This window comes from Rhea pennata, chromosome 1, assembly GCF_028389875.1.
Source record: "Rhea pennata isolate bPtePen1 chromosome 1, bPtePen1.pri, whole genome shotgun sequence".
In the NCBI taxonomy this organism is placed as follows: Eukaryota; Metazoa; Chordata; class Aves; order Rheiformes; family Rheidae; genus Rhea; species Rhea pennata.
The window spans coordinates 144,402,207-144,430,195 of NC_084663.1; the positions used below are offsets into that span (position 1 = coordinate 144,402,207).

The window sequence follows — 27,989 nt, forward strand, 5'->3', positions numbered from 1 at the left end:
ACATGTTGTTAAAAGATCCCCTTAGCCAACTCTTAAAACTTTGTGCAACTGAGATAAGGATGACTCGCACTAGACCAGTGGCAGTCACTTTGCTTAATGCACTCCAGGAAGGTGCTCAGATATCCCAGTGCATAGCTGGGGAGAAACACTGGAGGAATATATATATTTACATATATAAGGAATAGGCAGATAGTGATAGAAAGTTTATCTACTGCCTTTCACTCAAAAGGACCCTTAAACTTCAGCGGGATTTTTTTTTTTGGTTGGTTGGTTTTTAAGTTTCTGCCATCTGCCCCTCACATTTGGGGGCTTTTTTGTTGGGTTGTTTTTGGCTCTTGCTCAAAACCAGCCATGACTCCACATGGATCAGGCGTGACAGCCTGACCACAAACGCTCAGCAGCAGCCGCCTTATGGCAGCCAGGTGTTCCAAAGGGATGAACAGCCAAAATATTGGTGTCCGGCCTGGTAAGTCTCCATGACTCCCAACCACATCACTGAAGCGTCTCATACATCCTGCTTTTACCAGGTTTGATGCTTCTAAAGTTTTCAGTATAGACACAGTTGTGTTCTCCACTTTACAGACATGGGGCTCGGACTAGACAGGTTGAAGAGAAACTTTCAGAAACACCCAAAAGCTAAAATTTAAAACCGGAGAATATTCAGCTGCGGAGCTCTCTCTCAAGCAGAAGTCGCTCATTTTTGTCCCTATTAGTCAGAATGACTAGCACACATTCTGTAATATCAAGTTTCTGACCGCTTTTTGAAATGGAAAAAAATTGTCCTGGTTATGTAAGTGCAGCCTGGTATTTGGATTAGTTTTAAATCCATGAATTTTATGCATGACTATTTAGATCTAACTAAAGAAACTGGGTGACTTCTTAGGAACTGGGGCACAGATACAAAGCTTGTGCACGTCAGTATCTGAGGATGTGCTTACTAAAAATTGTGGAAGTATATAAAAACAGTTTTGCTATGACTTAAATATGTAAATTGATTACTAGGCAATTCAGATGCAACTGGGTTATAAGATTTCTTTAAAAAAATTAAAATTGTTGTAATAGTAATGAAGTGTAAGCCAAAAGCTTTTACTCTTTAAAACCATAATTAGGCTCAATAAATTAAAAAAAAATATATTGATACAGTACTTTAATGTAGTGTAAACATTTAGAACAAAGTTATACTACATTACCTCTAACCGGGAAATTTTCTTTTCTGATCATTTAAAGCTGAGCCCTGGAAATTTCGTGTTACCGATACGTGTTTTTGGACGTCCATAGATCTTAAATAGAATACATATAGCAACTGTTTTCTAAACGAACAATTCTACTAGTGTAGCTACCACAGCCTGTTTTTTGTGTGAGCACATCATTAGCATGCATCTAATATCCAAGGATGTAAACACAGTTAAAAAGCATAACTCTTACAAATTACAAGAAAAAAAATACAACAAAAACCAAACCCAAACACATACCCACACATATATCAGGAAGATGTGCTTAGCACTCACCATCCATGAAATCTCTGTACTTGTATCACTACAACTTGATATAAGAGTATCTTCCTAAATATTTTACTAGGAAAACTGCACTGTAAATTTAATCATATCTTCAGCAATTCTGACAAAAAAAAAAAAAAAAAAAAAAAAAAAAACTCTGCTGTCAAAAATCTGTCTTTTTCAGAGAATTGGGCAACAGCAGAGAGTTCATATTTATTTTCAATTAGCTAGGAGTGTCTGACTAAAGTTTCTGTTTAAGTATGTATTCAGTTTTAATATTAAATAATACTTAATTATGTTATGCAATAATTTACAATTAAAAAGAATTCTTCCAGAATACAGAGTTTAGATTTTCAATGTTTATTATGAATCACACGTTCACAGTGCAAAGCAAATTACATAGAAAGCTATACAACAAACATACAAAGACTACATAAAGCACGTACCATTCTGTAATACATATGATAACCAATGCAAGTTTATTTAGGCTAGAAGTTTTCTTAAATTCTGCTAGCAAAAAAGTCAAAAAGATAAATAACTGGATTGAGGAGCTCCTTTGTTATTCAAATTTTAATCAAAAAACCTTTACCTTAAAAAAAAAAAAAAATCACAAGAAAGTATGCTGTCAATGTAAAAAAAAAAAAAATCCCCAAAACATGCTCTTTATGGGGGGGAAGGCGGCAGGGGGGTAGTGCTCTCTGTTTAAAGCCCAGGTTAACAGTCAATAAATCATCTCGTTGTCCAGTACAGTCACAAAGAGATCCATTTAGCATTTTCTTTCCTGATCAAGTTGAAGATAAAAAAAACACTATAACATATATATATATATAATCATATATGTCAGCAGTAAGCAAGCTTGGACATATCACATGTAAAAGTTTAGCAACTGAGATGGTCCAACATATTTACTGCTTAGGGAAGTTACATGATGACAGTTTTGAATTATATTACACAAAATTTTAACGTACTGTTAATATATCAGAAAAATACATTTACTGCATGTAGCTAGAATAATTCTTGCAGTGTTTACTGACAGATCCTCCTAATATTTAGTAGACTGATCTAATATTTTAGCTATTTTCACAGTCTGCCCTCATACAATATATATATAAAAAAATCTAGCTTACTAAGTGCAAATACATATGGTAATTTCTTTTACCAATCAGATTTTGGTGCCCATTTGATCTTATTTCACTCTGTCAAGTAAAGACATTTCATGCAAATTACATTTTTCAGATGCTCTTTGGCGACTTCAGAAGATACTCTTTCTTATTTAATCTATACATAACTAGTATGAGGTCCTAATGGCATATTTTTGATACATAGTTTAAGGGCATACATTTTCCCAGTGGAAACAAAATCAGAACATCTCTTGAGCATGACAGAATTATGAATTTCCGAGGAACAGGCAGATTTATTCATGTGGTAAATCCTAAAAAGAATAAGAGAGGCATTTTCAGCCACCCAATCTTGGAGTTCTAGAGCAGCAAAACCAATGAGTCAAGAGACTCGCTTTCAGTTAAGATGCAGAAGATCTTACCTTTGGATGGATGACCCTAACAAGGAAGTTATTGCTTTAGCAACACAGCTCAAGCGTGTTCAATGAATTGCAAAAGCTACATAAATTGGCAAGCCACCATTTTAATTAAGAAATGTGGTACCTCTGGGCAAACAACCTGTTCAAGTATCACAGAGGGCATGTAAACCCTGTCACGTATTTCATACCTATACAGATAGATATGCACACCAGTATGCACTGTATAGCAATAGGCATCCTTATTGATCACTATTCAAATGCTTCTCCTAAAATGCAAGTAGCACTTTCTTAGTCTATTTTTTGAAATTAATCCAAAATTAGTTTTACAGCACAGTGCAATACTTTACAGCAAAATTTTCAGTACTACTACTGAGTGTAGAACCCTTCTCCTTGGGGACAGCAAAGAAAAGCTCTTTTAAAGCCAGAGCCCTTCTTTGATGCCAGGTTGCTCTATGTACCCTGCAACAAACCAGGATGTTGCTGATGTCTCATTAGTCTCAAATCCAAGGGAACCTCGTATCTCATACGCTACCAGAGCCATCTATAATATTGGACCAGGCCTGAACAGAACCTTACAGCATCTTCTGCACAGCACTCAAGCTCAAAACTCACTTTGGAGCACGAGAGCCTAGGAAGAGTTCACTTCTCAGAATGCCATTAAGACAACCCTCAGCGTAAGTGAGCTCTATTCAAATGAGGCAAATAAAGATGCTGAAGCAGAATAAACCAAACGTAGGTTTTGTAAGAGGGTAAGTCATGCACTGCTCCTGAAAGCATGCTATAAAAGTAATTTCAGGCTAAGCTTTCAGAAAAAGTCATTGACTACAGCTTCCTGCCTGGCCCCCAGTGAAGACGAATTTGCATGTGGGAAAGTTTTGAACAGTAAGTTTCATATAAACGCACTTTCTATAAAATGTGTCTGTGTTAAGTTTACAATTACTAATGCATCAGAAGTGGACTTGCATTGCACTTTTCAAATACGACTTACCATTAGTTATTGACAAGAAACGCTCAAGTGTCAATGAAAGAAAGAAATCACTATAAAAACAATTTAAAAAAAAGCCTCCATAGTTTCTGGAGTTGAAATGTAAGTATCAAACAACATCCATGGGGAGCTATACCATTTACTGTAGTTCATGTAATATGGTATTAAAGTCATCAACAGCTTTTATAAGAAGGATATAGAAGCAATACAAAACCAAATGAGAAAACTTCTCATACTACTGCAAAATTCAAGTCAAATAACATCCAAGTGCTGGGACAAACCATACGCGAGCACATTAGGCTTCACATTCCCATCTGCATGTCAGCAAAGTTGTAGAAATTGTCTACATCTCGACACGCTGATTCTTTGCTCTCCGATACAAAAACCTATTTTAATAAACAAGGAAATAGTTATGCATTGCTAATAAACAAGTTCAAGTAGTCTTTGTTTATTCAGTGAGTAATGAATTTTACTTTCATGTGTTTCCCGAGCGGCACAACTTCTTGATTTCTGTCATATTTTAGAACAGTTCTGGAATCCTGAGCTCTGATGCACCCCGTGTTACAGTGATTTGTCCTAGCAAACATGCTGGCTACAGTAATCTTGCCTTCCATTGCTGAGAACCTAAAGATTTAGGTTGGACTATTTAGAGGTCACAGCTTCAGCTACTGCCCGATTTCATGTATTTTGCTTTGTAAAGTCAAACTCTGTCCAGAAGAAAAAAACAAAGCAAAACAAATCAACCACCACACATACGTACTGCTTTAAACTTTCTTTTAACAGAAACACAAAGCCTGTAAGAAAGACTCCCTTGCTGTACTTTCCCCAAAGCTTACACTTGCTTGTTCTACAGATGCTTTGTTTTTTCCTACAATAACATTGATTACACTTGTGTTTTGCAGAACTGATCAATGTATGTGAAAGTTCTAAGTGCTAGAAAATCATCTTTGAAAGCTTTTAGCAAATTTGCTATCGATGCCTTACACACTGCCCAAATAGTTCAACGTAACAGTCAGCACCGTTAAGGCTGTCTGTCAGTCTCACTGTTAGCAAACCTCAACACACAAGTGCTGTCCTCAATCAAAACTTGAGTTCTGCAACTCAGAGAAAAGAAATATTCTCACTTTCTTAGCACATCAGTGTTTGTACAGCAAACTGAACTATTCCAAAATGCATTGGAACTGCAGAAGTGAGTTATCGCAGATAATCATGCCCATGCAATTACTACTTTTCTGATTTAGCTTGGAATACCATATAGATGTAAATTGGAACAGCTGCTCCAATTGCTTCACTTAAACAATGTCTTCAGAAGAATATTCTGTTGTACAGCAATTTTTTTATTTCAAAATAAAAGATTATTTTAATCCAAAGCAAACAGTTTCTCAGACTATTGTTTGGAGGCTTGGTAGACTTCTGTTTGAAGGGACTTGAGAACATCTACTAAGTATTTTGGCTAAGTATCATGATTTATACCACAGTCGTAACAGTTCACTACCTTCTTTCACTATCCTTCTCTCCCAGCATATCACAACCTTCCTTTTGCAGAAGACTTTAGACACATAGCAAACTGCATAAGATCACACCAGAAAGAGTGTCAGAAGTAAGGAGTGCAGATCTATCTAGTCTGCAGAAATAGGAAGTTCACTCAAGCGTGAGGCCTAGAGGTCTCCTCCTAACACAGTTTTTACCAAGCAGCTCCAAAAGCCGTTACTCTATTATTGCAGAGGTGGAAAAATTCTTCAGTTACAGTATAGAGTGGTTAAAACAAGCTCATTAGCTGATCGAGTTAATCACTTTTATCAGTGGTTTCAAAGGCAAATGTAATGACCTACTGAAAATCAGATTAATAACTCACAAAACGTCACAAGATAGGTGTTTTCCTAAGAGCCTTTGTTGTTTCATGATCGGGATACTCATGAGTCTCTCCAAGCACTGTAACAACTCTCAAACAGGATAAGGGCAGGCAATAATGAGATGAAAGCATTTCGCAGAGCATTCCTGAAACTTCCAGTAGCATTAAGTTTGAAGTTTGTTACTCTCTAAATTATTTGTAGGGTATTCAGTGCTACAACAGCACATGCCACTCCTTTTAGTATAACATTCTACTTGTTCTAATAAGTAACAGCAGCTCAGCATTTGAATAGAGAAATTCAGATCTAGGAGAATAATCAGTGAATATCAGCTTTGCTTAGTATGAAAAAATAAGCTAAGCTCACTAAAAAGAGACACTGTAGGCTCCTGCTTAAATAGGTCATTTTATGGCAAGACTTGCAGTAATGACTTTTGGGTCACAAGAAATAATTGGTAACATCACAAGACTCTCCAGGTTGTAGTTCTAGTAATCTCCAGACCCAGAGATCCAAATTAAGACCTATTACACAACAGGGGTTTGCTGATGCAATAGCAAATAAGAAAAAGCAAGTGTTAGCTGTATTTGAGATGACTTCTTACAAGAGAACTGTTTTCCAGAAACTAGATGAGCTAACTCCTGGAGTAATTCATGCTTTTGAGAGGAGCGGAAAGATGGTGAGTAGCTCTTCACCGTATGTCCCAAATACGTGCTAGCCAGTTTGAACAGCTCCCTGAAAGCCAAAGGTTTATCACTCTCCTGTATCATGAATGCTGCTTCTTTGGAGTGCTCTAGCTGTTTCAAGACACTTCCTCAAATTCACTATCATTCAAAGAAATGGGACAGCAAGCAAAGACGAGTTGTAGTATAAGGAAGCTACAGTAAAACAAGCTTACAGAATAGAAAAGCAATATACCTCTGAAGGCATACTGCAATATCCTTCACAGCAAAAGTAAATCTTGAAAAAAGTTCAAATCCAATCCTATTTTTGTCAGGCTTTAATAGATAGGAACATCACAAAGTAGACTTTAGTATAAGACTTGCAGCAGAGTTTGTCCTACTGTAATTATGCAACTTGCTTTTCCCTATCATGAAGGGTAAGGGTTTTCAGTGGAAATGTTTATTCTTCATTAGATATGGGAATTTAATATTCTGTCAGCTTTCTATGGAAATTCTTTGATCTCCTATAAATAAACTTGACTTTTGAATAAAAAACTAGGATATTTAGATTTTGTTATTCAGAAATTTAAAAGAACATTCAATACATCAAACCTACAGCTTGAACATGAAGTATTCTAGATGTTCTGTAACATTTTCTGCTGATACAACAATACAGCAACTTACCTTGGTTCCACTGAAAACATCATTTACAATGCTTTGACATCCTTCCACAGCACCATCTCCATTGAATTCCAAAGCAACTACAGGGCCTAGAAGATAGTTTCATTTAGAATCAATGCTACCTTTAAGCTTGATTTTTTAGATGTTGGATTTCTCTCATCCTTTCGGCTATTACGAAGCTTGCAGGATGGATTTCTTGTTTTTTGCCTGAGCAGCCATAATGCAGAATAAAGAATTAAAAACACTTAACCATAGCTTTGAAGTACTGCAGTTATTTGAAAAGAAAATATTTGCAATTCCATGCTCACTTTGCAGAGGCTCTGGCAGGGTTCCAGTTTTATTTCTTGAAAGGCAGTAATGGCACAAAATGCTAAAGAGTGGAGGGCATCATGGAAGTGAGTCAGAATACACTGTTCAAATAGCGAGCCATTTCACAGACATCTGGAGCAGGACTGAGTCATTCAGGTATTTTTGTCTCAGTCTCAAGATAGCAACCAGCCTGGCTTTTAGACCTATTCGCACCCATTAATTGCAGATCCCCTTTCTCTGGTTTCACTCTGAACATGTTATTTCCTCCCATCTGAGTGCAAAATAGCCCACAAGCTAGCCTGTCATCTGATAAGTACAAAAACTTTTGTTCTATTCTCATAATGAATATCATACACCTTTTAATGTTGTTATGAAAAAATGGCATGTTGCTACTAAGTTTGGGAGCATGTAGTAAGCTTTAGCATATAACAGATGGCAAGATGTCGGTACTTCTACAGGAACAGACAAAAACTGATTCCAGTAAAACTTAAGAAAAAGCTTTTGAAGTATTTTGACAGTACAGCAATTGTAAACAGGAACTTTACATTTACCTGCATTATTCACATCATCTTTAACTTACTTAAGAAAGCATACAAAAATATTGAATATCTAGGTAGATCATCAGCAATGGTGATAAGCTAGAAAAATTTCAGTTCTGAAAGGATGAGCTCCTTTTGATCACCCAGACAGATCTGTATGTGCCATAGTTCCCAAGCTGTGCAGCTGGGCCACTAGAGGTGAGAAGCAGAGCCATAAAGTGCACACAGATTAGCTCATTTCCGAAGTTTTCAGGCCACTTCAGTTAAGGCCCAACTGAAGCTTCCAAGATCAACCTTAACTGACTTCACACTATATCCTGAAAACATGTATTTCTCCCTCGCTCCCCTTTCATCTGCAGAGCTCTCCTTGATACAGACATCTAGCTGTCAGTGCAGAAAGGAAAGAAATGAACACATCAACTTGCCTTTTTCAAGTAGTGGAATGAATTCTGAGGCACACTGCTGGAAAACTCTCTGAGCATCCTCCACTTTCATTGAGACTTCTTTTGTCTGTACCAGCTGAAAGCCTTTGCCAGTCATCTGTTAATAGATAAAGAATTAATGTTAAAAATGTTTCTAAGGCAGACAGTTTGAGTATTCAGTTTATACAGGAATATACCCATTTTGCCCATACACATTAAAACAGAGCTAAGGGACTGTTTTTTTTTGTTGTTGTTGTTTTTAAGATCATTTGCTTTTCTGCATTTCTGTTTATTTTTATTCCATTCATCCAGATTTTCTCCTCTGCCCTACTGCACTTAGATTAGTAAATGTGAATATTTCTCTCTTTTATATTATAGCCTAGGGTTGCATTTTTATCCACAATCCTTCACAAGCTGAAGCTAATGGGAGTTAAAAGCATTCAGCATCTGGAGTCAAGCAGTTAGTTCTCATTAGTCTGCAATAGTTCAGTCAAGCATTAGCTCAAACTCATCTATCCATGGCTGATGTTTTCTATTTGGAAAAAAAAGTTACAACTTTTCAAACACACAGCTTTTACTTCAAATCTGGTAGGAAACTAAAAGCACATGGAAAAGGAAGAATTCTATCTGTACTTCCAAAGCATTCATTGGTCTATAGAGCAGGAAAAATTTCCACAGTACTTCACTAACTAGTCCTTTAGAATCTTCTTAACCCAAATTCCTTAAAGACCAATGAGCACAGAAGACTGCATCTAATAGCCTCTGTACTGTAGCTATCCCTTCTTCAAATAAAGGGATAAGTACAGTTATCTCCCTTCACTCAAATCACAGAATGGGTAAGGTTGGAAGGGACCTCTGGAGATCATCTAGTCCAACCCCCCAGCTCAGCAGGGTCACCTAGAGCAAATTAGACAGGGTTGCATCCAGGCGGGCCTTGAAGATCTCCAGAGAAGGAGACTCCACCACCTCTCTGGGCAACCTGGTCCAGGGCTCCATCACTCTCACAGGAAAGAAGTTCTTCCTTATATTCAGGTGGAACTTCCTGTGCTTCAATTTCTGCCCATTGCCTCTTGTCCTGTCACATGGGACAACTGAAAAGAGTTTGTCCCCATCCCATTGACACCCTCCCTTCAGGTAGTTGTACACATTGACCAGATCCCCCCTCAGTCTTCTCTGCCCCAGGCTGAAGAGGCCCAGCTCTCGCAGCCGTTCCTCCTAGGGCAGGTGCTCCAGCCCTCTGACCATCTTTGTAGCCCTGCGCTGGACTCTCTCCAGTAGCTCCATGTCTCTGTTGTCCTGGGGAGCCCAGAACTGGACACAGTACTTGAGAAGAGGCCTCCCCAGGGCTAAGTAGAAGGGCAGGATCACCTCCCTTGACCTGTTGGCAACAGTTTTCCTAATGCAACAAATAGTTGTTAGTAACTCAGCTCCCTTAAGAAAAATGAATAAAAAGATCTAGTGGTGGTGGCAGGACAACAACCGGAGGGTTGCTTTTCTCTCTCTTTTATTTCCTCTCCCCCCGCCTCCGAAGATGTTAAAAATCCAAAGGAAGGAACTTCATCAGCTGTCCTGTTGCCAATACAACACTGGGGTCAGCAGCTTCTGCAGATACCTCTCTCACAAGCAGCCGCTCTTAGTTATTGGTTGGCTTCCATCTCTCCATAATGTCGACAGCAGCCGCTGCTGGATTTTAGCCTCAGTAAAGCCCAAATGCAGCCAAGCTTGGGAGATCCACCAACTATCTTAAATAATCAAAGACAGCTGACCAGCTGTGTCAAATATTCAAGATGCTGCTTCTTCCAGAAAAAAGATTCCAGCACTGGGTGGCAAGGAGGACACAATTTAGTTATTCTTGAAAGTCTCCCAGTCTCTGCTGATAGTAGTAAACCTTTCAGGACAGACTGCCTTGCTAGCTGTGACTTTGGGGCCAATAAGCTAATGAGTAAAATGGCTATACTCCTTTTACAAGCATTGATAATCATTTATTTTAAATTTGTCCAAGTTTATTGATCCAAAATATGTTTTCTTCAGTGTAACTTCGGTGTGCTGTGCTGGAAGAAAAACACTCAAAATATCAAAGGAAATACATGCGAATCACAAGATGACAGTTTTAAAACTACTGTTTTTAATCAAATGAGCTCCATTCTCTTACTTTGTTTTAAGCTCAGAAAACATAGTTTATTAGTGTAGTCAGCAGACATGCAGAACCTCTGCATTTTCACTACTGTAAGAACTAAGGTTATCCAGAGGAAAGTTCGATTAGAAATTTGAAAAGCTGAATGCAGAAGAAAGTCACTTACCTCATCAATTAACTTTCTGGCATTTGCAGTCGTGTAGTCACCAGCAAAAAACACTGCCAAACACGATTCATCGCTGCTTCTCTGTCTCCGCCCTCGCGTTATTGGTATTAGGCTCCTCATAGCATCCGTAGAAACCCTGACAGCTTTCAGCTCTTCAGAGCTTGGCAGAGGGACGTAATCTTGAACCGCCACATTCTCAGGCAAAAGCCCCCAGTTATTTTCTCCCGACAGAGGTGTAAAGTCATGGATGTTGCTCCATGTGTTATTGAAGATACTCAGTCCAGCATCTTTGAATTGTAAAGCAAGCTCAGGGTAATAGTACTGGAAACAGCCAAATTTCATACCTGTGGAGGACTCGATAATGGGTTGGGTGGCGCAACACAAGAATACCTCCAGCCTTCTGCAGTCCCGAGTCCGAAACTGTTGGCAGGCCACTATGCATTTACAGTCTTTGCAGTCACGGAAGAAAACACTGCCTTTTATTGGTCCTAGAAAGATCTGGCAGTTTATACAGTCATCAATAGTGATTGTAGCAGAATGATCAAATATGTAGATACTACAGTTCTCACAGTCCTGAATGACAAATTGTTGCCCTGCTACTTTTCCAGGCAGTCGACCCACGGTTTCATCTTTAAGTCCAGAAAACGTGTAGTCTTTCGGGTCAATCTAAAGGAGGAAGAAAAAAAAATTTTTCATGTATGGAGAATATTATAATGCTAAACATTAATCTGTTTACATAACTGTATTACATGTTACAGAATCATACAGGATAGGCTGCCAGGAGACCCTTCAAAGAATAACTGCAGTGAGGAAATCCAGAGAAACTTTTAGCTAAGTTCCTGGAACATGCAGTAGTGAGGAACAACAATAAATTAAATTTCTCAGACACACCAGAAAAAGCCCAGCTCAGTTTGTCCTCTAATAAAGAAAGAGGGGAAAAGAAGAGTTAACTTGCATATTACTGTAGTAACTGGGTATTGCTGTTAGTTCCGGGTATTCCTGCAATAACTCTACTACTCTGGTAACAGTAATAATGAATTGACTGGCATACTTAATGAGTCAGAAAGCTCGGGACAGGCAGTACTTCTCTGCTTTCTTGGTCTTGTTTCATCACATCTCAACACATTGCAAGGGAAGCTGGATGACTTTAAGCAGCATCTCCTTGACTACGCTTGCAAGCTACAAAGAGCTTGCTCATCTCCATGCCATCATTATCTTATGCTAACAGCTAAGAAATTTGGGGGCTAACAGCAGCAAGGAGACTGTTTTAGCTATGAACCGTTCAGCAAACATTGGCAGTGCTGGTGTCCAGGTCATATTTACAGACCTCTCCTCCTCGACTCCCCAGCCCTCCTCCAGGCAGGACCTGCTGGGGCAGCCACGGAAAGGCCACGCAGCACCGGGGCCGGTGTATGACACAAGTGGATAGCCTGGAGACAGCAGCTGGTGGCATAACGCCGAAGGAGTCTGACCTGGATCATTTTTAGCTGATGAGAGTTAAGACAATTAAGTTTCCGAGAGCAAATTCTACTCTGCCCCCTTGTGAAAGTTTATTAAAATAGCACGTATAATTGTACAAGTACCTAATGCAGGAATACGCTGAAGCAGTCTAATACAAGATCACTTCAGAAACTTATCTGATTGCCTAGCACAGCCCGAGCGCTCTGAAGCTCACCGCGTCGTAAGCGGTGTCAGCACGTTACAGCAGCGTCTGTACAGCCCAGGCAATGAAACATTGCTCTTCCCCAATAAACCAAACATCCAGAGGAGATTAGAGACCAGAAAAATGTGTAAGCGAGGTTATGCTAGCATCAAACACTTACCAGAGCAGCTCAGTCTGAGTAGCTTTTTGTCCAGAACAGCTAAACCTAAAAGTCTCTACTAACTGATAAACCATAGCCTTTGAAAGCATCCAGAAAGTTAGTTTGTTCAGTGTTGACAATGAAAAGTGTTTTATAGCAAGTAAGAACAGCCACAGAAGAATGTAGGCCAGCAATAAGTAGAGAAGCTTACCCTTGAAAAAACTTGGGGGTTTTGGTGATAGGTTATATCTTGTTTATAAGCTTTACACACAACAGATTGGACTTCCTGAGAGAGAAGTATCAGTGCGCAGCTGATGAACCTTGCCAATAAAATGCAAGTTCAGACCATGAAGATGGCTTCCTAGAAATCTCCTCCTCAGTCATGTTCACTGTCACCAGCAGCCATCAAGGAAAGTTAGGTGGAGGAGTTGCAAATAAAATTGGGAGACTCCAATAAGATTTATTACAGCATTGAGACTCAGCTATGCTGTAAGATTAGGATTCAAATCCTTTAAGATCTTAAACAAGTATCATGTGGTATTATTACTTGATCCACAGGGGACTTTCCGGATGTTCAGAAAATGTAAAAATCAAGATTAAATCTGTACACTTTCCCCCCAGGCATTTTTACATGTATTAAGCTTTATAACCTTGGGAGATGGACTTACTGCCTCAGAAACATGGTACAGAAGAACAGTTATTTCTCTTAGGAAGGAGACATTGAAAGTTGCTGGAGCTTGAAGTGTTATTTGAAACTCAAAGCCTAAGTATGTGCTGATAAATCAGTCTGTTCTAAAAGCCTCTGAAGCAGCACTGCTTCATCCTATGCTGAGGTCTTCAGAGAGATGTATGAAAAGTCATCACCTTCCAATTTTAAGTAGGCCTAGATGAAATACACTGGTTAGTCAGCTAACTCCCAGGTTACAGGCAGTCTCAAATGACAGTGCTTGAGAAAAAGAGTAGTATTTCAGTTTGACAATAATCTGTACTGATTAAAATTGGATGGAAAAAAATCAGTTTATTTCCAGACACGAGAGTTCAATTCAATTTCCCCTACAAGAATTAAGACTTCTGTACTGATGCAACTCTTACTTCCAAGTTTGTTCACCTTGCCAGAGAGTTCCCTTTAGTTTTGTTCTGCAGATTTCCTTTTAAAGATTAAGGTTATTGATTATCAGACTGGAGGGACCCGAGTGAAATGGACCTTGGCATTCTCTCCTCCCACTATGCTGTTGCCCCTGACAACAGGGCCTAACTTAAGGCCACAGCAGATCCAAAGGTTTCACTTCCCCTAAATAAAAGGAACATCTTAGAGGAAGGAGCATCAGGGTACAGCTACAGTGTGAGTTTACAGGATGCCTTCAACTGCTGTTAATATGCTCATCATTGAGTTTCATGCTTCTACACGAGTCTCAAGTCTACAGCTATCACCAACAGGTTAATATTAACATCACTACATCTACCTTCATTCTCCTGACAGCACTAATTGCTTAAGTTCTGCCTTGGCAATGTAGCAAAAAAGCTACGGAAAACAAGCAACAGAAAGATGATAACATCTATAGCTTCATAAAACCATAACCACAGCTATTTAGATTTTCTGCCCACTTATATTGTGCAGCTTATGCTGTAAAATCTTGAGCGTTTGGCAGGCCAGCAATAAATAAATAAATAAAAGCTTGATGGTGCATCTATTTCTTATTGTTCACATTCTGATGCAACTTCTGAAAACTCTTAGTCCAAATCTGCCCATCTCATCCAGACAGCTGCTTCACCCCTGCCAGCCTCTAATAGATTTTTTTTTTCTTTTGCACCTCTCAAGTTTTGGTATAAGTCCAAATGATGACAGTATCTGTAGAAGTTCTAAAGTTTTCAGCCAGGTTTAGAGTTCTGCATTAATAGATACAACCACAGTTCAAGAGTCAGAGCCCTTAAACTGAAATACTATGCGTAGGTTCAGGAATTACTTCACAAAATAACCTTAAATTAACCAGGTATGCTGACTCAAAGGTAACCCCCACCTGCAGAACATTCTTCCCCCTTATCAGAGTTTCAGACCTCTTATCTTTGGTTATTGACAATGACACTGCTGTTATGTCTGCCACAAAGGACCAGAGAGAATTGTAAGGAAGAAAGGTGGGAAGCAAAGGCAAACAAAAGTTTGTCATACTTGCTTTGAGCTCCACCAAATTCTGCTGCAACGAGCTCAAGGTGTATGAGGCAGCTTCCTTCCTACAGCCACCTGGCTCACAAGAAGGTCAGAGGCCAGATATGAAGGCTGCAGGTGAAGTGCATCTCTTTAGCCACTGTCACCCCAGTTTAGGGCTATCTAACAGCTATTTGGAAGATGACTTACAGGTAACTGGACTCCCTGAATTTTCAGTGGCAGCAGTCCTCATAAATATCAAGGATCCCAACAGCTTCTTGAATGCTTTTTGGTATGTGCTCATGTCCTGACAAGACTTTTTCACCTAGTCCATCAGGAAAGGATTCGTAGTCAGCAATGATACGCCACCACAAATATGAGGAGGCGCTACAGTTCCTGCTGCATTATGGTTCTCCCCTAGTTATCTGGTCTAGCCTGCTAAGGGAATGCTAATTTTTAAAAGTCTTCCTAAACTACTGACACTAAAGGCCTTTTCTCTTAAATATTTTCAAAGTCATACCCCATTTCTCTAAATCACAGCAGATGACAGTTCAGCTAGAGACTCTCATCCAGTGAGGGCATACAAGAGCTGACTGCTGACACAGAGACACTAAAAAGCTGCAGGTAAATTGGTGTGCCTACCCTTCAAGGCTTTTGCATCAGTAGGGGAGTTATCAAGAGAGGAAATAAGCAAGAGAAGTGTGTTCCCAGGCCTTGGCATTTCTGCATATTCATATCTGTGGGATTGATGCCCTTCAGCACTGAATTGCAACATCTTCTGGAGAACGTCTATTGAAGTTGCTTACCTCTAGCAGATTTCTAGATTCTTAAGTAGTGAGAAAAGGTAGAAAGAGGAGCAGTATGCGCAAATCTCGGACATTAGCACACAGTTTTTGTCTTGCAGCATCTCTTGCTTACTTTGACTCAAATCCACATTTGACTCCGTTCTTCATAGCCTCCCCCCTCTTTCAGGGTACTGATAGCTGTATAAATCAGTTGTCCTCACACTTTTCTGAGCAACAAACTATTGTCAAATACTGCAAATAGGGGAAGAGGAGGAAGAAAGGAAGGGCTACCACACCTATACCAGTTTTAACTGAAAACACTGTTTAAAATGAGCTATAGACTGTTTCACAAATTGATGCATTACATTTCAAGAAATACTGCAGCAGATCTCCAGCCTAAGGAAGACACATCAGTTTTAAGGACAAACTATTTCACTGTCTAGTTAGAAAACAAGTTAAATGCGGGCTTTTTTTCCCTGTATTCATCTATAGAAATGGCTAAGTAAACTAGGTCTAGACAGTTCAAGTTGTCCATGCCAGCTCAGACCAAGACAGCAGAATCCTCACATCTAACTATGTATCTTTTATGTGGAAGGTTAAAACTCTACATCTTCTGTTTGAATACAGCCATTACAGCTGGAGAGCCTGTCCCACAACTACCATTGGAAACATGACCTTCTTATGCTTCCTGACAACAAAGGTAGTTTAGTTACAAGTTAATAGATTTGCAACAGTCTTGCTTGATTTTTCCTTTTGGAAGGAACACCTTGGGAGAAAAGTCCCTGTAAGATTTAAAGGGTACTGAAATTAAAATAACTCATGTAACCCTGCTTTGAACATGAGAACAGCAAAAAAGGAGCACACAGACTTTTACATCTGCAGATCCTTACTTGCAGAAGACACAGCACATGGTTATTATCAACCATCACAAGACAAAACACGCAGTTACAGCCTGCATATACCCCTGCTCAGTTACTGTTATAGTTATCTTTCTGGCCTTGGATTTAAACAACATTAGTCACACAGAAGGTAGTAAGGCAAAAAAGGGGGAAAGGGAGATGGATTAGATACACAGTCTTCTGTTCCAGGTGGAATCCCAGCTACAGGCTGAGGAGGGCTGAGCACCACCGCGCTGCTCTCTCACTCGGTCAGAGGGAAACTCGTGACAGCCCAACAATACCAACACGCATCAAGTCTCCAGGATGTAGTGCAGTGGTAACAGCGTGCGTAATAAGTTGTGCTCTACTTGTTCACATAGAAAACAAGTTCCACTGCTGTTGTGGTTGTGCAGCCAGATGCCTGGATGGAAAACACAGGCTACAAAGGTAAAACTACAGACAGTTGTGTACTGTTTTATGGTACACATATTGAACGGCTTATCACTTCTGTGGTTTTAGTACTTTAATATCAGAGAGGTTCTGTAGTGGAATCAGAATAAAATCTCACTCCCTCTGAGGGTGGAGGAATGTCTTGGAAGAAAGGTCTGAAAGGACAAACTATTGTGTCTCAGGAGTCAATGACGGAGTTGCAACTTGTTATGATGAGATGTAAACATGATTCTATTGTCCATATGCTGTTGGCTCAGGTGTCCTGCATACATTCAGTCAGCTTAATGGAAAGTTTTCTGATTGCAGCTAGTTTTTTTATTTAACAGGTGCAGAGGCATGCCTGTGGAGGATTAGTAAGATGTACCAGAGAGGTTGTGGAGTCTCCTTCTCTGGAGATATTCACGGCCCACCTGGATGCAACCCTGTCTGCCATGCTCTAGGTGACCCTGCTGGAGCAGGGGGGTTGGACTAGATGATCTCCAGAGGCCCCTTCCAACCTTACCCATTCTGTGATTTTATTCTTCTGGGCTAAGAATCCCAAAGAAGCAAGAAACTACCTACTCCTCCTTTTCCCTCCTTCTTTCAAGGACAGAAGCTGACGCTTTGATTTTTGTACTCACCGTAAGTGATCGTCACACAGTACTCTTCTCTCAAAGGTCAGGAAAGATTACACAGATCCCAGAAGAGCTATGATACAATCTACATTTGATCAAATTTTTAAATATACTTAAAAAATACTTCTGTTCTCACTTAAATGACTTCATGGAGAGAACAGAAAAGGCCCCTTAGATTCACATACTTTCCTTAATTTCAATGCAATTATCAGTATATTATAACATTTTTGTGGTTAATTAAAAAAAAAAGAAACAACAACAGTGCTGTCCATTTCCAGGCTTTAAACAACAGTTACGTAGCCATAAGGATTTTGCCATATAACTTCATAACTTTTTGGGTAGGTCTACACTGACAGTAACAGTAGTACGGAGATAATCCTTTGCCACTAGAACATGATCAGTATAGTCTAGACTAATGATGAGTATCATAACATCACTATATTTTTCATCCTGACCAAGATATACCAGAAGAAATAGTTTTGCTGGTGGAACTGCTCAGGTTCAGAGCTTCTTCCAGCACAATTTTCAGCTAGGAGTCACCTCTCTTCAAAGCCTTAACAGACTAGCATGCACACAGGTATGCCTGTATTTCTTTATATACAATAAAAGCACCAGCACAGTATTAGTTTGCAGGAAGATGACTGGAATCTGTAAGCAGCAAGACCTACCAATTGGTAAAAACATATGGAGAATATCTTACAAGAACTGTAGACAATTGCCAGCTCCACTTGCAAAACTGCACTACATAACCAAAAATGCACCGCCGAAGAGGACAATCTGAAATTAGAAATCCCAATTTTGAACTTCCCCATCCAGAGGATGCATTAAAACATTATTAAAAGTTACAGGAAACGAACATCAGAAGACTGCTAGCAAATCTGTTAACAGAGTTGAGGCTTACAGGGTTCATAATATACATTTGATGTGCTTGATGAACAAACCAGAGCCTTGATTCTACAAGTTTTCCAATTGACTTCAATCTACTTTGTGCACAAATTTTCAAATGAAGAGTATCTGTGATACATGAGAAATGAGAAAGCAGTAAGGAATGAGACAATGCAGCACAGACAGTATCTAAAGCTACTTCATTAAAAACAGACATAGTATCACTTAGTGCACTAAATTTGTCGATCATGGTTTCTATTAAGTGCTCAGCATTCCTTGATCCAAGACTAGATGTCTCAATACTGCTTTCCTGGTTTATTGTGTTAGGAATACACTCAAAAGCCCATTGGAAGATAAGGCTGTAAAGGGCAGCTGATACGGGCTTTCACATGAAGTCACTGTTCTCGAGCTGGATTTTACAACATTAAGCAGCTAATTTGACGTCTTCTGTAGTTCAGTAGTACAGCCCAAACGCACCAGTTCTCTCTTCTTCCTTTTTTTTTTTTTTAATAGAAAGAGGAAGTGCTTGTACACTTATTACACACTTTTTCCTCCTTGCAGAAACAGATTGCATTGTAATGACCCAGTCTGTTAATTTGAACCTGCTTAGAGCAAGTTAATAGTCACCCTGCTCTCTGAATCAAGTGTTTCTATGTCCTGACTTTCTTCCTGTTACCATTTTAGAAGTTAACATCAAACAAGTAGAAAGCAGTAAAAGGTCTCATATTCACAAGTTTCAGCTGATGCATTTGCTCAAAAACAAAATCATACCCTTTCAAATGCTCACTTAGTAATATACTCTCACATAGAGAGAATATTCACTCTGCTACTCTTGATCATGGTTCTGGTCGAGCATCCTCCCTGCGAGAGCAGTAGGCAATGGGCCTGCCAGTCCTGCCCTTCTCTTCCTCCACAGCTGCGCTGCAAATGCCCAGTAAGAAGTCAGAGCAACAAGCCCAGCACAGATCAGATCCCTTTATCCTAAGGAACTGATTCAGGGCCGCACGCACGCTCATCTCCATCAGATCTCATCTTAATCTACTTGAAAGACTTAAATGAAATCCCAGAGCACCTAGCAAGTATAAAAAAACCCAAGCAAGCTAAGCATTCAAATAAGTTCACACAATTTCTTTTCTATATTTCCTTAAAAGATGGCCTAAAGGGTGGTGGGTTTTTTTTTTTTTTTGGGGGGGGGGGAGGGGGAAGAGGAAGAGCAGGGGGTCTGTTAAAATCGTGCAAGTGAAGTGCACTGTCTGCCCTGTCTTCTCCTTCCCCCACGCAAGACCGGTAGAGACTAGAGAGCCAGTAGGATTACGTTGTCACAGCAGCTAGGGTGAGAAACTCCATGGTGGGAACAAGTACATTTAATTCAGGACTAAGTACGTCCCTTCATGGGGGAATTTGTCTTTACCCATCGCTTCATGGGTAAATGTGCTAGTTCTTGTCTTTCTAGTATTTTCCAACAAAAAAAAAAAAAAAAAAAAAAAAAGGAAGAATATTTTAATATTACTGATAGTCCCAAAGCAGCAAGCAAGGCAGTTCTTTAACAGTTTTCTCCCTTTACCAAAATAACAGTTGCAGGGACTTAGGCTTGCACAAAAGCGTATATGCACATGCTGTTCAGCTGCCTGCTAATTGCTGTTATATTAGCTCGTTAAGATGAGGTATACACCTAAGGGACTGCAAAAACCCCAAGGGTCGGAAGGTGTAAACTCGCTGCCTGCTGCGGCTGTCCCGGCCCAAGCTCAGAGCCAGTATCTGAATCAAAGCAAAGCAAAAAGTAGTAAGCTCTCCACAGGCAACGCCTGAGGTAGCATCAGCTCAGGGGGCAGATGAAGCCAATACTACGGGGTACGACTTAGCAGGAAGCTGGCACAGGACACAGCACTCGCCAGGATCAGCCTCTCCGTCACTTGGGCAATTTGCAACTACTTCCTAAAAAAATCCTACGGCTAAATAGCTCTATATACACGTGTTTATTTTAATGCATTTAACAGCACGCACGGGGTCGGAGTCCTGGGGCGGGGGGTAGGAAATCGCCTCCTTTCCGGAGCGATCCCAAAGCGCTGGCTACCAGCGGGCGCCCCCGGGGGACGGGCCCCCGCGGGACCGGGGCTCACGGCTCCGCTCGGCCGCGGAAGGAGCTCGCACCGCAAGATACAGATATTTTCCCCCTCTTCCCTCCTGGCGCCGCAGCCCGCAGAGCCGCCGCCGGGGCCGCGCCGCGCCCCGCCTCCCCCGCTGCCACCGGGGCAGCGGCTGCCGCCGGGGCGGTACCTTGGCTCGCTGCTCCCAGCTGTACCGCGGAGCCTTCTCCTCGCCGGCCGCCGCGTCCTGGCTGGCCCCCGCCGCCGCGGCCGCCGCCTGCTCCCCTCCCTGCGCCGCCTTCCTGCGCCTGGAGAAGAGGCAGCCCATGGCCCCGGCAACCCGCCGCCGCCGCCGCCGCGCTCCAGCCGCTCCGCTCCGCTCCGCCCCGCCCCGCCGGCGCGCGCCCGCCGCCCGCGGGCACCGGCCGGGAGCGCGGGGGAGCGCGCGCCGCCGCGCCGCGACACCCGCCCCCCGCTTCCGGCCGCTCCCGCGCGCGCGCCTATCCCCCTCTCCCCCTTCTGCCTTAGCGACGGCGACACTTCTGCTTCCCCGCCCCGCCCCGGTAACCACGGTCACTCGGCGGCCGCCGGCCCAGCCAATGAGCGCCGCCGGGGGAGACCGGCCCCGCCCACGGCCCCGCCCACGGCCCCGCCCACGGCCCCGCCCACGGCCCCGCCCGGCAGGGGCGCGAGGCGGGAGCGTCGCCGCGCGTTGGGGGGGGTGGGGTGGGGGGCGCGCGCCTCCGCGGGCCGCGCGCGCACGAGTGTGCGAGTTGTAGCGGGGTGAGCGGCGCGGCGGGGCGCGGCGGTCCGTCGCACGTGCGCTCCAAAGTGATCGCGGTGACGGCGGGCCTGGCCCCGCCGCTCTGCAGCGGAGGTCCCCGCCTGGTGCTGTGCGGCGCCTCCAAAACTCTGAGGCTGCCCCAAGCGCGGCGGCGGCGGGCAGGGCCCTCTCCTCCCGCCATGTCCCACCCCCCTGAAAGCGGGGCTGCAGCCGCCGGGGTGCCCCGGTACGGCCGCCGCAGCCCCCTTCGGCATCCGCCGTGTGTCCCCGCGGTGGGGGATCCCGCAGGCCCTGGCCTGACCTGGCACTGGCCCCTCCGCAGGGAGCAGGGAGGGAGGGGAGGTAACAACAGGTCTCAAAACAACCCTAAAAGGGTGAAACGGCTGTCGTCCGCGAGGATCCGTGTCCTGCTCTCGTCGGCTGGGCTGCGGAAGTCAGAGGTAAAACGTCAGGTATAGCGCGTGAACGCCAACCCACGTCCCGTGTACGCGTGTCGCAGGCAGGGGCGCTTCGGGGCGCGTGAGCCCAGAGGTGTCGAAGCCCTGCTTGCCTGCCGGCGAGGACCAAACCAGAAGCCCCAACCTCCCGCTTCCCGCAAGCGTCTCGGCGTGCGGGCAGGGGCGCAGCCATCTGCTCGCCTGCAGCGGCGCGCAGAAGGAGAGACCCACGCTGCGTCCTTCGTGCCTTCCCTCGCAGAGCGTCCAGCCCTTGTGCGGGGAGGGAGCGTGCCTGTTAGGAGACTGCCCGGCCCGCTCAAAGACAGGCTTTACAGATTGGATGTGGCGGCAGAGGGAAGGAAGGCACTTTGACTCGCCTCTGGCTTTGTGTCACCTGCTAACAAGAATGTAAAGCCACGAGAAATAAAGGAAGGTGCTCGCAGCAATACGAGGACAAGGACGGGCTGTAGGAATGGAAGAGGAAGCAGCGAGGAGAAGCCACAGAAAAACAGCAGGCGGCTGAGCAGGCTGAAGGGGCGCGCAGCACGCCGGGGTCGGGGCCAGCCGAAGGAGGAAGCACGACCGAGTGGCCAGGAAGGGCTGCTAAGGAAGAGGAAAGTGCCGCTACCCCTTTTGGTGTCACGCAGCCGTGCTGTGAATCCTCACCCTTCGGCAGGTGTGAAGCCTGCTCTGGGGGCATCTGGTGCTACATCATCTACCAGCGCTCGCCCAGGTGATCGGCTCAGCTGGTCCTACCAATGGTAACACGAAAAGGACAGCCTTACACCTTAGCTGCAGTGCAGACTGACTCTACTTCAGTGCTGGCTGTGTTGCTCCTGTTTGATCAGCGTGTCCTCTGTGCACCAGCTCTGTCCACAGTGCGTCTAGTCCAGCTGGAGAGGGCTCGCAGCTGCAGAGGGTTTGATATTGCCTCACCTCTGCCAGCTCACTCGCTTCCCAAATCTAACAGCTGTCTAAGTCACTGTGCGATTTATACACGAGTCTTTTGGCAACCAGGTTCCTCTTTCTGTACATCTGTTTTAAAATTTATGATCATTTTTAGATAGAAAGAATTAAAATATTTGATACATTTTTGTTACAAGTTTAGATATCAATTAGCTAATCTATGCAAAACCTAAAGATTCGTTACCAGAACATTCTTACCTCACATTTATGGATCTTCTATACATATCCACTATTGTAACAGATGACTTTAAATTTCCTGTATATAAAAAGGCTACCTCTTCCTCCTGAGATGCAGCCACTCTGAAATGGAAATATCTCATCACTGTTGTCAGCAATACTTCACAACGATGCTTAAATGTGAGAGAAGATAATTTCACACTTTGAGAGAGCAAATAAAGAGTAAATGCAAGTTTCTGAGTTAGGATTTTTCCATGCTGTCATGACCAACTTAGTCTTGCATATTCATCAGTCCCATAAAAATATGGGATTTTTATATAGCTACAGTTGATCAAGACAGGCAGGCCTTGGGTTTTCTCTCTCAATCAAAACACAGTCTTAAAATTCCAGGGTGTTTACTGACACCAAAGTACCAGAACATATGTTCCAGGCCAAATCAGTAAGAAGCGTGTGAGTTCTTAAGAAATCACAAATGTCAAATTCAGCTCTTCATTTTCTATTCCTGTAGCATCCAGGCCCCACCCTCTTGGCTTGTGCGGTTCGATACAGTCATAGCCTGAAGTGTAGCAATACAGGATTGAAATAATATCATAGTCACTAACTAGTCACTAACAACCATTATTACACTTACTTTAATTTCAACAAACTGCTGTAATTAGTGACTTTCCTCATGGGAATGTTGTGAAACACATCTAATTATTCTCATACAGAACTTTATGATTCCCAGATAGTAGTTTCTAAGGTAACTGCAAAATAAAACATTTTCAGTACTCTGAAGTTTCTTGTAAAAGAGACTTGGCACGTCCATACCTTCCAGGCACACGCAGCTGCAAGGAACATTTTAGATTCCTGTTGTCCCAGGACGTGCAATGATTGTACTTCAGTAACGAAGAATTCACTCTTGGCCAGACAGGCAAATAGTGTGCAGGGGCCGTTTCGCTTTATGGGCTGGCTTTTATCCCTGCAGAGCTTTGTAATGCCTGCTTACCAGCACGTGCAAAGATCCCAGCTTCCTCTCCGTCTTCTCTCATTTGACACTCTGTGTATCACTCTAAAGATGCAGGGAGGGAGTTACTTGTAGTAAACATAAGGACCTGGAAAGCCACGTGGGTCTTCAACGGGGACCATGAGGAAGTGGAAGCGCGTGCTGTGCGCATCTACTCTTCAGTTAACACCAGGCAGAATCAGATTCTTTCTGAATTTTTGGAAGCTTGCCAAAACACATAAAGCCCAACTTTCACAATCTGTTTGTGGGACTTGTATTCTCTGTGCGTCTTACAGCTCTTGAAATCGTATCATTGTGACAAAATCTGAGGGATGTCTTTTTTGAAGCAGGTTTTTAGTCCTATTGGTGATAGAGAAAACCTTGAAAATGCCACCTCTATGAACTAAAAATCAGGAAGATAAAAGGAACATAAATATTAATACTTTTTAAAAGTTCATTTTTAAGGAAGGGTCATCTTATATTTTCTATCAGAAAAGGATATTAATCCTAAACTTGAGACCCTGGCAGCTTGTCTAGATTTGGTATAAAGCTTTGAACATGATTCCTAGTTAAGATTAGATTCACCTACGCTGACACATGAAATTGTGAATTACAAATGAGCCAAATTACACCTGACGGTGGTAATTCCTCATGCAGTATTCAACAGAAGCTAAGGGAAGGATATTTTTACTGCTGGGCTCGCTCTCTGAGGCTATGTTTTGACACGCATTTAACACAACTGTTACCAGAAAGCATGCCCTGCCTCCGGCTGCTTATTTACATCACCAACCACCTATGCACTGGGACAACACAAATATTTGTACAGACCTGTGGTAAACTGGTTTGCGGAACTGATGAATGTGAAAAATAGCCATTTCAATTAGATAGCTGTGCATTTGAGTCTACACAGACACTCTTTTTCTTCTACAGAGGCAGATAAGAAATATGCTGCATAATCTCACCAGCAGTCATCACATACTCCAAAACCATGCTGGCCTTTTTTGGTCTCTCTTGTAGGTTCTCTAATGCTAGAGACTCTTGCCAGACTGAAAACTGACAGAAGCTGGCACTGAATTTGAGACAAGGATGAACAAATAATATGGCTAATTTCATAATTAAATGTCCTAGAAATTGTTTTGCGTTGGAATTGGTCATTTTGGACTATCTTCCGCTTGTTTTTTTTTTCCAATAACATACGGTTTTCCAGCATCTCCTTTAGCTGTGGTCATCAATGACTTTGCTCAACCACAATCCTGCTAGCGCACAAGAGAGTGTATTTTCTATAGCTGTCCTTCAGAAAGAGGCTGGTAACTTTGATATATATCTTCAATGCCGGAGTTATTTAAGTAGGAACAACAGACAGGTGTGGCTGTGTCCCAGGTTATGGTAATCTCACATGAGATGACAGTGTAAAGCACAAATAGCAAAACTGAATAGTTCACATTTGCTAGATTTGTTTGTTCAGAAATGACCTTTCAGAAATGACCAGATTGCCTTCCCCATAATTGTCATGTCCACAACCGTGAGCTGAGCTCTGTGTGGTACATCAGGCACAGACAGGAAACATACAGGAAACATACCATTTAAAGTCACTCTTTAAGGGCGCTACAAAGAACTACAAGTCATTTCAGATTTTTTTTTACTGAAGATCTAAATCATCAAAAGCTTTTTAAAAGCAATGATTAAAAATCATTGACCAAATGAATAAATTATGGTAAAGTAGAAGATAATATATTTTATCCTAGAAAGTTGAAGAGTGCACCCCTAGTATCAGGAAAGCATAATGTATGTTACAAAAAAAACATATTAATTCTGAACTTTGTCCCAAGCCATCTTTATGGCACAAATTCTGTTGTTGAGAGGTCATGATCTGCTTAAGGGCTGCTAACGTAGTGACTGTAGCTATTCAAATAGAGCAGAATTGAGTTTGCAGCTGTAAAGAATGTAGCATATTCTTCTTTAGTGTATTACAAGTTCGTAGCTCTTAAACAAGAGTCTATACCCTAGATCCATTTTTGTGGTATGAATGGAGCTGCCACAACTTGGGTATTACCCAACATGAAACTTTGCCAGAAAAGCTTGTATTCCACCTCAACATCCAGTTGAGCCAGGCAAGACTCTTCAGTTTAATGTTATGCAGATATAATATAATGGCAATAAAATTTACAGAGTTTATCTTTTGTGGTTTATCTTTAATATAACAGCGATTCAAGTAGCAAGCTACTTAATTCAGCAAGGCATGTATGCATGTGCTAAAACTTACAGATTTCAGTGGGATTTAAGTAGTAGCAGAAAGTTAGGCTCATAGTTAAAATTAAGATGAGCTTTAACGCTTCACTGAATCATAGCCCAGAATCCTTTATATTCTTCCCTGAGCTTAGCTGTCTTTAAGGGATTCTTTTTTTTTTTTCCCCTTCCCTAAAGAGACACTCCTGTTCCCTTTTGTATCCCAGTGAAAACTGTCAAGGTCCGTCTGTCTCTAGGTATTTTTCTTTATCCTTTACATGAGTCTTTAGCACCTGAAGTAAGGGGTGCTCAGCGGAGCACTGTTCCAAATGTGGGCTCTTAGGAAGCTTCACTCTGTTACAATCCTGATGTGAAATAGGAAAACCGAGATTACACTGAGTAAAGGTTCCTTGCTCTTATCCTTTTATATCCTGCCCTTTTTAGCACCTAGATAAGCTTTGGACTGCAGAAGGACAAAGCTTTGCTTCCTTGCTTAGTGTCTGACATAGCATCAACTCTCTTTCACTGCTGATTCAAACTAGTGCTGTGGCACGTGAGTGGGATTGTTGAGCGCTGGCGTATGCACTGTCCTCATATTTCTGTTGTAATAGATAGCCAAGACAGGTAGCTGGAGGCAGAAGGATGTTCATTTGTTGCATGCTTCACAGAGTTTTTCTATCCAAAGTCTTCTCTTATGTTATTGCACAGTCTATTGATGCTCATCCAATATCAATTTGTTACATTAATTTTGTGGGGTACCTTTACCCATGGAGGCATGCACATTGCCTTCATGTGTGAGAACTGTGGCTGACTGATGCTGTCAGGGCTACTGGAAAAAAGTAAGAAAAAGGTGGTCTTCAGCAAAAGATCACTCCAGAAGACATCAGTTATCTGGAACTTTGGTTGAATCCTGGCAAAATATACTTGTGGACTGCAGCTGTGCTGGAATCAGTCATGTAAGCAGACATGCTACATTAATTTTAGGTGATTATGTGTTAGGATCTGTGTTCATGAACAATTTTGCCATACACTTAAGGGGATCAGGAAAAATCTTTATGGAACTTCATATACATTAGCACAACAATGAGCCAAGGAGTCAAATCTAAAGAATGTATTTTAATATTCAATGTTAAGTTGTAAAAAAGTCAAGATCAAAGGTATTGATCTGTTTCAATAGGTATGGAAATCAAGAGGCATGGATGCCTCTCGATATTGAGAGGTATCAGTGTCGATAGGCGCTGATGCCAACTGGTAACAAAATCCTTTCGAGACTGAAATCTGTATATCTCCCGAGATCAAGGGGTATCAGTGCCTATTGATAGCGACTGCTATTGATAGGTATTGTTCCCGCATGATACATATACAAATGGATACTCATGGAGGCCTCTTGATATTGAGAAAGGTTAGAGTTGGTAGTTGCTGGTGCTTATGGAGAACAAATCAGTCCATGAAAGAAAGCTGGAGAAGCCACTGCAGATCAAGAGCTATCTATGGCTATCGGTAGGGATCAATATCCAGAAATGTCATTCCCTAGAGATACATATCGATATCAATACTCATCAAGGCCTCTTGATATTGAGAATGGTCAATGTCAATAGTCACCAGTGTGTACTGAGAGCAAAACTGATCTGAGAGTGAAAGCTACAGCTGTCAGTCGTGACCGAGAGGTATCAACGCCTATTGAGAGGCTTCCAGTTAGGAGTGCAATTGGTTTACAGATCCCTATGCATTGCAGGGTTTTGGTACCAGTCCTATATACAGTCTTGGTTGTGTGCAATCTATTGACTAACAATTGCCCTTGGGCTTTTCACAGAATCAAGAACAGCTGAGGTTGGAAGGAAATTCTGGAGATCGTCTAGTCTAACCCACCTGCTCAGCAGGGTCACCTAGAGCATGGTAGACAGGATCATGTCCAGGCAGGTTTTGAATATCTCCAGAGAAAGAGACTCCACAACTACTCTGGGCAACCTGGTCCAGTGCTCTGTCACTCTC

The 27,989-nt window shown here is 42.1% G+C and overlaps 1 protein-coding gene across 1 annotated transcript; it reads right to left on the minus strand.

Annotated features, from left to right (window-relative positions):
* Positions 1 to 1,877: 1,877 nt before the first annotated feature.
* Positions 1,878 to 20,750, minus strand: RP2 (RP2 activator of ARL3 GTPase). The gene is made up of 5 exons (XM_062574917.1): positions 20,613 to 20,750; positions 10,779 to 11,444; positions 8,482 to 8,596; positions 7,212 to 7,297; positions 1,878 to 4,404 (listed from the first exon to the last, which is right to left on the minus strand). Exons 1-5 carry the CDS (start codon positions 20,748 to 20,750, stop codon positions 4,321 to 4,323), a joined length of 1,089 nt encoding a protein of 362 aa, XP_062430901.1. The 3' UTR covers positions 1,878 to 4,320.
* Positions 20,751 to 27,989: the final 7,239 nt, after the last annotated feature.

What these genes read in the sequence shown, in the direction of transcription:
- RP2 (XM_062574917.1), bottom strand. Translation starts at nt 20,750, where the DNA reads ATGGGCTGCCTCTTCTCCAGGCGCAGGAAGGCGGCGCAGGGAGGGGAG. An exon ending in CATTCCACTACTTGAAAAAG is followed by an intron (nt 7,298 to 8,481) that starts GCAAGTTGATGT and finishes ACTATCTTCTAG; the next exon opens with GCCCTGTAGTTGCTTTGGAA. An exon ending in ATGTTTTCAGTGGAACCAAG is followed by an intron (nt 4,405 to 7,211) that starts GTAAGTTGCTGT and finishes TTATTAAAATAG; the next exon opens with GTTTTTGTATCGGAGAGCAA.